The sequence below is a fragment of the Varroa destructor genome, unplaced genomic scaffold (assembly GCF_002443255.2).
Source record: "Varroa destructor unplaced genomic scaffold, Vdes_3.0 BEIS01000002.1, whole genome shotgun sequence".
Taxonomy (NCBI): Eukaryota; Metazoa; Arthropoda; class Arachnida; order Mesostigmata; family Varroidae; genus Varroa; species Varroa destructor.
The window spans coordinates 58,023,613-58,036,258 of NW_019211455.1; the positions used below are offsets into that span (position 1 = coordinate 58,023,613).

Consider the following 12,646-nt stretch of genomic DNA (forward strand, 5'->3'; position numbering starts at 1 on the left):
TGAGCTAGTTACCTAGGAATCTCCGAGTCACTACTTTATTTTTATTTGGCCTAATTATCAATTGTACCTTTCTACCTAAATTTATTAAGTAAAAACTACTGCAAGGTCATCACTGATTTCCATCCAGGGCAATAACGCGATTTAAGTAGAAGCAACGGCATTTACGCGTGTCCTTCAACTGCTAAAAATATAATTAGACCGATATAGCGAATACGACAAAAACTCTAATGAATAATTATATACCTATAGACGCATGTAAACATAAATGAGTGCACCACGTGATGTCAGCTCTATTTTGACATGAAGTTCAATTTTAAGATCTAGTTGTTCGTCTCCATTGAGATCCCAAAAGGCCATACTCTGCTTGAAAATACAGGATTATACTCCCATGACAACGTGTAGAATTTTTTTCTTTGATTTTTAAATGTAAATTATTGCAAAAATACATATCTTTTCAAAACCGTCAACCATCAATCAGTCTTTCATAGGGCTGATCTTTTTTTGGACATTCTGTGTAATTCTACCTTGATAATGCTAGTGGTGCTGTTCAAAGTTCAAGTGAATTACATTTTGCGGAGAAGTAAAAAAGAAAAGCACTCAGCTACTTGAAATAAAATTCGTTTATTTTTCTATAAACGTATACGCCTTATAAGTTATTCAACGCTTAAGAAACACCTCTTCGTATACCTCTCTCTCCAGTCGCGCCCTTTCCTTCGTCGAAAGGACGTTTTCCTTCTTTCTTTGGACTCTTTTCATTTGAAGCTTTTTCAAAATTGTCTTTTGAAGATCTATGTCAACGTTTACACGACCTAGAACAAAGCGATCTCATGTTATCAACAAGAAGAAATCTTCAGATATCTGAACACAGATCGAAGATAATTTTTTCATTCCAGAACCATTAATTCCTATAGCAGCTCGTAAGAAAAAAAGGTTTACAGTAGTATTTCGACTTCGAAATACTACTGTAAAAACTACTGTAGGGAAATACTACTCTACTTCGAAAAACTAGTAAATGGCGTCACAAAATCTCTAAGGGTCAATTGCTTTCATTTAGGGCGCTTCTTTCGACAATAAGGACTTTACTTTGGTACCCTCAAATACAATTATATTGTCGCACGAGAACCTGTTCACAAAATACTATGTCAGACAGTCTCCACGTATCAAATAAAAGAAACAAAAACTGGCCGAATACGCTTATTACTAATAAAAATATAGCAGCTGTTTAGGTGCTTACCAGCTAAATCAACGTCGGCAAAAGCACATTTCGTTTTCAGCTCTTGAAGAATTTTTGTACGGTCAAGGCCATACACGTCAGAGATATTGTCTTGTACAGGAACTGCCGGTTGTACACCTTCTACCTCGCCAGCAGCTCGTAATCCCTTCAGTATCTAAAATGAGTTGTTCATTCAGAAAGTGATTATTAGAATGTGTTGATTAATGATTGTCTCCCTGAGTGATTGCCTTATAGACAACTAGATCTTCACGGAAAAACGCACGATTTCTCGGGTATATGCTACACTAATGGTTTCACAACTTATTTGAAATTACCCGGTTAGATTAGAAGGTTCAAGAAACTGCGACAAGTCTAATGGCTTGCAAACACCGTATGTAACTGTTTTAGAGAACTAGATACAAATGTCACAATGTGTTGTTTACGTATCAGAGAAGTACGAATCTTATTTGTCTGGTGCAGACTTTACTTTCTAGGTCGACTTCACTAGCTGCACACTAAATTCTAAGCTAGATCAATAGTAGCAACAAACTGTGCTACACTTGACCTGTTGGTCAGGTATATCAAACGAATTTGGACCATTCTTGTGGCCGGCTAATCAACATGGTGCTTCCGATCATTACAGGATAATATATATATATATATATATATATATATATACACATTAATAAAGCTCTAGATTTATACATTTCTGCTCATAAGTAACTCGTAGTTAATCCATAACCCACTCCCTGCCTTAACTATGATTTTTTCTTAGTTTCGCATCCGGTTCAGCTGTTAGCCTACTAAAATAGCTTTAGATGTTGGTCGTCCGCCCCTAATATATAACGTACCGAAATCACATCTTTTCCTTTGTCTAAGCCAGTGTAACGGATAAATTGGATCTTTGGAATCACGCCCATATGTCGCACGGCGGTTAGCTCTGCTCGAATCTAAAAAAAAATTCTCAAATATTAGGCATGTATCGAACAAAAACATCACAAAAACCTTATAGCCGCTTAATTTACTAACAGCCATTCTGAAGCAGCACATACACTAATAAGCGAAGATTCGTTGCACGCGTGCTCACTTAGGCTACAACGTCATGCTATTGAACTTAGTCTTTGTTTTACACGTCAACAGCAGATATGCAAGTATATAAAGCCGTTACACTATTAAGCCACTAATGTGTAAAATAAGTGGTTGGAAAAAACTGCTGTACGACATAATCGTATTGTATTCAGCTAGGGTTGTCACCTAGGTTCATTACCTGCGGCGCAATTTCCTTTAGCGTCGCAGCGGCTTCTGCAACTTCGACAGTGCCGCTCTCTGTACATACGTCGCTTTCGCATATCCAATAAACGTTAACAATAGTGAGCTCAAAATTAATCCTAACTTCAATCACCGTAATCCCATAACCTGATAGGCGCTCTCCAAATTCGGAAGCAAGCACGCCCGTAATTGTTTCCATGTACAGCGCGTTCAGAACCTGTCATAAATAAAAGGAGAAATATTTAAGTCTGAAATGTGTTTTTTAACCCAACGAATTACTTGACCATATCTTAAAATACGTTTAAAATTTTGCACATAGATCAACTCAAGTGTCGATCTACTCAACTACGCGTCAATTGCATATTTTGCCAGTGCGCGCTTCTTTCCCAAACAGTCGGCATTTTGACGCTGCTTGTGAAGCCTTTTAGTTGCCCCTGGAGACGCTGGTTCGAGTCTTATCTACGACATATATCACACAAAAAGTGTAAGTAAATAAAAAAGCAAATAGTTGAATAATAGATGTAGATGATGAAAAAGCGTTGGTGGTGATCTGTGCCTTCTTACCCGTTGACGCCTATTCGCTTCAGGCGGCAATCTCTTAACTGTGGTAAGTTTATTGTTTTCCTGCTCCACAATCTTGTTTTCGATATTTTTTTCGCGCTCTATCAGCTTGTGTAAAAAATAACCTGGCTTAGCCGTCCTTCGGCAACTCGTTGTAAATGTCCTCGTCAGAGGCAATATAAATACATTCATTATATTTAATATTGATGAGCGGCGAAACTGCGTTTACCTGCAAATCGCAATGGCCGCAGCAATTAGCTCGAGTTTTGACTCATATGTAGTTGAAAACAGTGTTCACAGTTAGCAGTTTGCCGAATATAGCATTAGCGTAATGCGTGATCTTTTCAAACTTCCTTCTAAGTACATTTGGTGGCTACAGTTACTACCCGACTGCAATATATATAATTATTACATATTGGTTTATTATAAGGGGAATCGTTTGGAAATCGTGTACCTTGTTAGTTACCTACTTACACATACTTCTTCAACTCGTTTTAGATCAATCACGTATTTTCTTTTAACTGTAAGATGACTATAATACTTAAACCGAGTGTGAATTTCTGCCTAGTAGTCGTTTTTATCATTCAAATGAAACTTTTGCCCAAATTTTACTGATTCGACTTAGCAGTGAAAAATCACTCGGTTGAAATTGCGCTCAGATATTACACAGAACGCCATAGCTTAGGTCAGATTATACCGGTGATTCCCAGATAGGGATTACTGTATGCCTTTGGATCTAGCGACAAAATGCTTTCAAGTATACGCTAACACATATCACTTGGGGTCGACCCCGGCAAACGTTTTCGCACATCGAACAATCAGCTGCGGGCTTTAAGATATCGAGCAATTTTTGGCAACGCATAAAATCACAGAGGCATATGTACGATGATGATGTTTTGGTTGGTTTCTAGGGTTCACCTAGCGGAAATCTTCCTAAACAACGGAGATTCCCATACAATAGCAAATTTATGTAGAGGAATGGTGAAGAATAAATTCGTCTGCAAACACGTGCAACCAGTATAAACAAATATACCAGGATGACAATCAACATCGGCAGACTTGGGAAATTGGTGTGAAATAGGGTAACCCTTCACTGTACAGGCAACACTCATTGTTATAGTTTTAAGCGCACATTATTGGTTTAGGTTGAAGCTAGAGTCTACCAGAAATTGACTAGGTCGTCATCCCTCGAGAATGATGAAGCACAGACCTGACTGGTATCCTTTTTTAAACTGCTTTGAAAAAAAATTTTATGAGGAATTGAATTTATACGTTTAGATATTTTTTAACTAATTTGTGGGTTCAAATTGGTGAGAAATGTTATTTTCTATGCACCAATCTAACCAATTACGAGAAAAATCTAAATTACTCAATTTACAAAGGTTGCATGCAGTTAGCAACACTAAAATGTGCTACAATAGTGATACCACTCCAAATGCCATTGTCACACTTCCTTTAAATAAATGTATAATATTAAACGCATTTGAATAAGCTATGCATGAAAAACAGCCTAAATGGGATAATGTCGATGTACCTTGTAAAAAGTAATATTGCATTTTTGGTAGATACAATAGCACACTAAAAGACTTCAGAACTCCAATATCCTTAGAATTATTTTGTTATTTTAAAAGACTAATACTTACAAAGTCTTGAGAAATCGACAGATACCAATTCGGAATCAAAATGACCACACTGGTATGTAAAAAGCTTCGTGTAGCGCGGCTACTACTGGCTTACCACAATTTAAATGTAGGGTAAAACTATACATACATGTAACATATATTTACACTTTACTTCGGGAGACTTATGAATCAGGTAGAATTGCTTACGTAAAACGAGGGTCCATATCGTTACGAATAGCTTCATAAAAACCTGAACATTTTGTTTGACTCAACAAATTAACTTGACTCTTTATTAGGGAATAGTTGTGTTCAAGCCGCACCATGCGATCACTTCACAATTTCAAGGTGCCGATTAATTACTCGAAACATTCATTGCTTTACATCTTGGAGAAGCTGAGCGCGCATGCTCTTGATAACCGTTATTTCGTCTGTACTTCCTAAAATAGCTATCGTGTTTGTATATGAACGTAATTTCATACACACTGCTTATGTGTTGAAGATATACATAACCTTTAAAGCAAATGAGAATAGTTTGTTTATAATACAAATTCAGATGAATCTTTTATTATTCTCTGGCAAGAACATTTGTTATTCATATTTCCCATTGATTTGCAATTATTCGCAGGCACAACTTTATTACTGGTTTCCTCTGAGTTCTCTTCTTTGTAGCCTCGCAAGCACAATTAACTAAAAGTAGTTGAAGATTGCGGATGAGCGTTAGTTGTGTGCCGCTTTTTATCAATGGATAATGGCAGATTTGGCATCATGGCCTCTCAATGACGATATATAAAATACACACGTTACGCTGATAACAGTTACATCCAGTTTTTACTTTTCAGCCATTTCCTTGGAAGCGTCCTCATTACCTAAAGTGGCAAAATTTTTTTTTGAACTAGGGAATCAAACCCAAGCGTTTCTCTGGAAATGTTTCATTCTAAGAATGTTCAGAGTTGTGAAAATCTCATCTGTACTCAGAGTAGCAAGTACAAGCCTCATCATAATCCAGCAGAACTAGATTCTCCTAATACGTTTTTTTTCTGTACGAATTTAGATGCGCAGTAACATGTAAAAAAAAACAATTAACATGTAATTTACCTCAAATCGAGATAGAAATTCAGCAGTCACAAAGGCTACAATGTTCAATACACAAATGGAACTTTGAATTAACGCCTAATTGCAGCAAGCAAAAAGCATCCTTCTCTCATCATATCAGGATTTTTCTCTTGATATCATAATATCATATCGCAACACTATGTAGGCACTGCTAAATGTTAGGCGAACGTCGGAAATTGTCAACGTAAACACATACCAGCCTTTTAGAGGTCGATCAGTATTCAGGAACAGCTGTAAAGTATGAAGCTTGCGTCGGCTTGCAATGCATACAGAATGCTCCGCACTAAAACAATATTGTGATTTGAAATGCAAATAAGATGTGCATATTACAATACAAATTCAGATGCATCTTTTCTTGCAAGCAAAAAATTCATCGTATCCCCTTATTGTCCACATTACGTGTTCTAGGTCCGACTATTAGTACTAGTCTCCCCTGGATTCTCGTTCATCCGTTCTCAGGCGTTCGACCTCCAGTGATTCAGAGCTGTAGGAACTGAAGACCTTCGCAACCTTGCAGCTACATTGGAAAGTACAGAGTAGTTGAGGATTATGGATTAATGCTCATATTCATCATAAGTGGAATATGGATTGGGTGTTCCTCAGTGTGCCGGTTTTTATGAATGGATTGTAGCAGGTTTTGATATCACGACTTCTCAATGAGATTCACCAGATCATCATACATGAAAAATAGTGACACAAACGTAAATATGGAACTCGTACCTTTCGACATGGCCAGTTTTTAATTTTAGACACTGGCTCAAGGTGCCTTCATTACCTGAAACGACAAAAATTATCGTTTTTGAACTAGAGAGCCAAACTTGAGCATTTCACCATCATAAAAGTTTTAGTTCAGAGTTGTGAAATTCTCATCTGTACTCAGAGTAGCAAGTACTAAAGATTCATCATAAACCCATAATACGAGATTTAGCTTAATATGTTTTTTACGGAGTAAAATGCACGATAACAAAAAGGAACGTCTAAAAAAGTACTTTACCTTAAAACTATGTACACAACGATTGACTCCAGGTCAATGACGTGACGAGATAGAATGAGCAGTTACGGAAGCTACAGTATTAAATACAAACGTAAATTTCAGTTAATGTCTAAAATATTAGCTAGTGAAAATCACCTTTCATGAACATGACATCAGAATTGTTTTATCATCCCTCCTCAGATAGCAAGTACTCTATAATAAAGTTGTCATCATGTAAGCATTACAACAATATCTGGCAAACAATGAATTCAGTGCGTACTTCTCGTCGGAGCTGTTCTATGGAGCACATAGATAACACGCAACCACCAACGGGAGACGTTACTAAAAGCAAGCAGACAAGGATTCCTTAGTTGGCTATATCGTACGGTTATATGTGTGTTTTTGAGTAAAAATCACTGCGCGAAATCAGATTATTTCCCATTTAAAAATCAAAGGATTCATATGTCCCTATCTGAGAAAATCATCATCGACAACCACGCGGTATGACCAGCGTTATAGCAAGCAAAAGGTAATTTCGAAGACGTCAACATAAAAACACGAACCTTTCGGAGGTCGGTGTTTAGAAACAATTGTAAAGAGCGCTCCAAATCCTGTACCAGCTAGCAATCCATCCAGACTGCTTCGTACTGCAGCAACTTGCTGAATATGGGGGAATTTCAGGTTATTAAATCTAAAATCGTTCCCATAGAATTATTATAATATGACTTAAAAAATCTAGAAAATACGCTGTTTAATTCAGTGTTACTTCTACCCAAATATTAAATCATAGGATTCAGATGTCCCTATCTTCGAATATCATCATGAAAACAGTTTAAAAAATTAACAATGAAACGCAAGAACGTGTGACAATTACCTTTGGTCTTCAGTTACGATTACCACCTCGACGATCACACGCTGCATCGATAGCTACATCAGCATAGCACCTTCCAGTTAAACCTAAACATTCAAAGAAACTATTTATTTCTACACTACCTGAGTTAATTACCAAATTTCTTTAGGAGACTATCAGGCATAGGTTATCATCCTACTTCAGTAGTAGCAAGTAAGTCATCCTTTTAAGTAACGTAGATTGTCCGCTTCAATTTTAAATTCCTAGAGATCTAACTATAACGGCGTGTCAGGCCAATCCACTATTAATAATACTGACAGTACAATAGTCCTTTCAAGAACTCAGGACATTTGTAAATTTGGAATCGCACTGTCTTACCAATCAATCGAAGTTTCATAATAATAAGGAATAACCAGACAGGTCATACAACGCGGTGAGCTTCTCGTATTGGGCATCGCTCAGTGTACGTAGGCCATCCCGAGGATTCAAATTGTGTGTACACAAATTCAACTTCAACTTATTATTAGGTTATTTCGGAAACTCTAATCAAGCCCAGAAACCAACTACTCAAATTGTCGTCTTTTAAATTGGCCATAGCGATGTACGACAACCAACACCATATCATGAATCACACCAAAAGGAACCTCACACGGTTACCGTCGCTTCTTATACACGAAACCCTTCTTGGGAGAGGGCACCTGCTAAAACCCGGCGGCAAATTTTAAATATGGGCAAGGGCACTTTTCATTTTGTTCAAAAGTGCCAAATCACATCAGATCAGAGAACTACTTTCAAAGGATTTGTTTCTCACTTTTCTTCATAAGACATAATATTTTCTAGAAATAAAGCTTACTTTCAAATCAGTATAGCTATAATTGCAGTTGCTTAATTTGCAAGTATCCTAGAACTTATTGGGTTAATCCCAGTTCATTTTATTCTTTATAAATCATATATGTTGCTATGAGAATTGTCATATAAAGTACTTTATCATACACCTCTTGCCATTTCATGCCGTTATTATGAAATAAATATATCACAATGAGAAGATTATATTTTTAAGTTTATATTGTTACTTTCATTAACGGTTGGTCATGGTTCTATACAAATATAGAACCATTATTTTCGAAAGCTCATACGAGTAATTTAGATATACAGTACCTATCATAAAAGAACAAAAAATGCGCCACTGAAATATTTTCAAATACCAACGTTCATTTCGTGATTGACATGAAACCGTCGATCGTGATGCGCTTATGCTTCGTTTGAAGATCAATGTGTTACTACAGTGCTGTCATGAATCACTGCAATATTCGTAAGAAAACGTGCATTATGATTTAAATTTTTATTGACATATTAAAATGACGATAAGATTACATTCTTAGCGTCTGTGGTACCATCAGTGCGCCCAGCGTTATGGGCTCTCTTCAGCGTCGTGACACGTACGTGTATACCGTTCGCGTGTTTATGTGTTCCTTGGGAGGGCTCCAATACAGGCATTTATGATATGTTGACAATATTATCTATTAGGCATTTTTTTGAGCTACATCGAGGCAAACAGAAATGATCCCGTTCACCTTCATAATTGTATTTGAAGTGCGGTTGAAGATTCGCGAGCAAGACGATATTCGGTTTTCGAAGTAATACATGCCTATATTACGGTTATTGTATATATATATATATATATATATATATGTGTATATATATATAAGTTAACTTACTTGAGATTAGAGCACGCCACATACACGTACATGTATTGACATACATGTAACACATGCAAAACGTCTCGCGCAAAGTGATGCTTACGTAAAGGATGCTAGGAGGAAAATGAACACTTAGCGTTAATCAGCCATATTCTAGCTTGTCCAATAACCGCACAATGGCACGTTACTTGATTAAGTGATAGACGTATCGAGATCCACGTTTTAGCCGTTTGATGTCGATGAATTTGAACATAATAGTCAAACAAAAACGTTTGCGTTTTTACTTAACTTAATAACAAACTGCAACAGCTAGTCGGTGAAAATCTAAGCCAACCGTTTAGGCCGCTGCATTTGATTATAGGTTACATATATATGGAGTGCATTCACTTGAAAGATATTGCGATATTTACGAAATTTCTGTGAACGTTGCCCAAATCATAAAAAAACACCTACAAAATTTAATATGTGTTGACCAAACAATGCAAAATGATCTCAAGTCTAAACCAAAAATATATAACCTTTTATACTAACACATTTTAAATCAAGAAAAGCGAGGGCGGTAAATTGATTTTCGTCGTTTATACCCAAGATGGTGCCGGCTACGGTAAATACAAAGCAATTGAATTGACTATTGGCCATAATTAAGTAAAGACCAAATGAATAATAAGTTTATTTATTGAGGAGCTTGCCTCCACTGGCAAAACCTTCCTGGGTCTGAATGAAGTGCTTTCCGTTTCACACCCAATTCAACACATAGCATATATATATATATATATTACTCTTTTTGTTGGAAATAACTCTATACTTTAAAATGTAAATGATGGATTTAGAATAGAGGAAAAAATTGTTTTCCAGTATCGAATTTCCTCCGAGAAATAACTGCTGCCTGACACACACACCGTTGAGCTAAGTAAAAAAAGCTTTGTTATTGAACTTATAGTCGACTGTGGTAGAGACAGAAAGTAATAGGATGAAAAATGAGCTCAGACTGTAGACAAGCATGTTTAACTGGTTTTGACTCTGTTAGAATATCGTGATTTCGGCTACCTAATGGCTTTTAAAAATCAATTGCATCACACGCTTCCATTATTATTCCTTATATTAAATTTGATCATAGGTTAATTGTTTGATTATTAATGGATATGTTTCGTATATGAGAAAAAAAAACTACTAAAAACGATTGAAATGCTAGAATAAGCATCGAGGTCCTTGTTGCCGGTTTTCAAATTGGAAATGTTAGTCCATTTAATTTAGTCTTGCAAGAAAATGTCGATGATACAGCGATAAATTAGAAAATAATTAGAATAAGAACAAATAGAATATTAGAAAACACAATGTTATTCAAAGCTGAGTGCCGTTGCCCCCAATGATAGCCTCTGTTCTATAAACGATGCTCGTTATGCAGGCAGCAATACGGTGTTTCATGCTGGGAAGTTGCGGGCTGAAGCAATACTTAACGGCAAAACCGGGCGTGAAAATAAAAACGTTTATTTAATTGGTAGGCCGCCCCTTTAAGTGTAGCAAGAATTATTGAAGATGTTTTAGAGTACACTTAACTCACTGCACTCTGTCCACACTTCTAGTGACAGATCCAGCGAATATCTTGGCACCAACTAAAGAAGTTCATTCTCAAAGTTACAGGTCTTATTTTGACCTCACGTGGTAGCCATGGGACGTCTGTGTACGACGCTTCATCACAAATATCTTTGGATCCAAATAAACCCACATAAACTAAATTGTAATAATACTAAGCTATAGAGAAATACACTAAGCATGAAACGGAGCAATAATGTACATTAATGATATAGAAAGTAACTCGTACAGCCATTTCTTTGGTATCTGGTCAGAAAGGATGTCCATGCGTTCGTTGCCCCCTTGAAACGAAATATAAACGTATGCATAAACAACTTACTTTGACGGAAAATAGCAAGCAGTGAAGTAATGAGTGTATTTTAAATGAATCCTACACATAGGAAACATGAGCATAGGAAATAATGCGATAATCGTCGCCGCCTAAACCCTCGAAATAGGTCCAAACACAGACCATCGAGCCCTACAGGCAGGCTACCGGTTTGATTCCACGCGGTACTCCTATATCTAGCTAACTCGATAACTATAGGCCAAATGATTATGATCTCTAGAATAACGTAAATTTTAAGATATATGTCCTAATATTTTCTGTCTATAATGAATATCGTTGAGCACAATACGTTTATAATAAACTTCAGTTGAAAAACGGGTCTATCGAGGCAGGCTTTGACCATCCAGGGCTACCATTGGTATCTGCGCCGTACATGTCTGAAGTGAGCTCACAGGAATAAGTGCAACTATTGCGATATTGAAATGATGTGGCTGCCCTGCTCCATAATTAGAAAACGTTTCTAACAAGTGAAGTATTGTACAGTAAGGGAAAACAATGAAGGTGACTTAGTTGAGTCCTATAAAAATGAGCCTAAAAAGTGTGATACGACCGTTTTTCCACAGGCGATTTTATATTCTAAAATTGCGACATGAATTTATCGTTAAGCAACAGATTCCCTGTTAGTTTCCTAAATAATGCGATATTAAACTATGGAGGTTTTGGTTCGCTTAATGCGGTGCCTTTTTGTTCTATGCTTTTAATATCTAAAACGGCATATGCCTTCATCGACGGATTTGGTCAAGTGAACCGAACATCGCACTCGCGGTGTCCGCCAAGAAGCTCTCCTAACTCAAGCTTTGCCTAGCAGCGTATGAACGACGGCAGAATTCAAAATGGCCAAACTGAATGCTCAATATGAAACATCACGGTCATTTTTTCAAAACAAACGTTCTTTCAATATTATTGCAAATGAACTAAGTAGATAAGCGGTGTTTATTATGCTCTGCTATTTTATTGGTGATCTACACGCAACAACGAAACAAAAAGAACTTATTCGAATCATACATCGTAAGTTATTACATGTAAATATCGTCCTAGCGAAGTAATAGGACAAATATTTAACCGTGCCCAGTTTTGATGCTTTTGGTATGTTTAGACCGCTGCTGCTGCTGCTGCCGCCGCCGCCGCGTGCGAAATGTTCTAGGCATTCTAAGAGCACGCTTAAATTTCTTAGTCACTGCAGATATTGTTTTTTGTCAATTGTCAATATCCATTGTACGTATTCACTGCAACTAATAAATTTTGTAAAAAAGGCACGACGTCCGATGGAAAAGTTTTGTTTGCCTTCAAAATATGGCCATCTACCCATTTAAGGTAAGACTCCATGGTGGTTCTAACCCCACAACCACCAACATGTAAAAAAATCTTTGCAGTTCAGGGGACTGCGGTGGAAATGAAATTATTACATATATATATACATATAC

At 36.8% G+C, this 12,646-nt stretch overlaps 2 protein-coding genes across 13 annotated transcripts in view; one reads left to right on the plus strand and one right to left on the minus strand.

Annotated features, from left to right (window-relative positions):
• Positions 1–12,646, plus strand: part of LOC111244189 (uncharacterized) — a 141,201-nt gene that overhangs the window by 11,364 nt on the left and 117,191 nt on the right. The window lies entirely within an intron of this gene.
• Positions 603–8,261, minus strand: LOC111245321 (uncharacterized). Of its 12 annotated transcripts, XM_086979577.1 has the most exons (13): positions 7,980–8,261; positions 7,626–7,708; positions 7,315–7,411; positions 7,032–7,093; positions 6,773–6,843; positions 6,499–6,553; positions 5,975–6,295; positions 3,518–5,531; positions 3,047–3,272; positions 2,481–2,699; positions 2,065–2,163; positions 1,235–1,388; positions 603–809 (listed from the first exon to the last, which is right to left on the minus strand). In XM_086979577.1, the coding sequence occupies exons 9-13, from the start codon at positions 3,233–3,235 to the stop codon at positions 658–660; spliced, it is 813 nt and encodes a 270-aa protein (XP_086835703.1). In that variant the 5' UTR covers positions 3,236–3,272; positions 3,518–5,531; positions 5,975–6,295; positions 6,499–6,553; positions 6,773–6,843; positions 7,032–7,093; positions 7,315–7,411; positions 7,626–7,708; positions 7,980–8,261; the 3' UTR covers positions 603–657. The 12 variants fall into 12 exon arrangements, with proteins under 12 accessions (XP_086835703.1, XP_086835706.1, XP_086835705.1 ...); XM_086979580.1 differs by lacking the exon at positions 3,518–5,531; XM_086979579.1 differs by having other exon boundaries at positions 3,853–6,295.

Coding starts and splice junctions, on each gene's coding strand:
- LOC111245321 (XM_086979581.1), bottom strand. CDS start 3,235: ATGAATGTATTTATATTGCCTCTGACGAGGACATTTACAACGAGTTGC. Junction 2,164..2,480: donor TAAAGGAAATTGCGCCGCAG/GTAATGAACCTA, acceptor ATTTTTTTTTAG/ATTCGAGCAGAGCTAACCGC. Junction 810..1,234: donor TGCCGACGTTGATTTAGCTG/GTAAGCACCTAA, acceptor GCTTTGTTCTAG/GTCGTGTAAACGTTGACATA.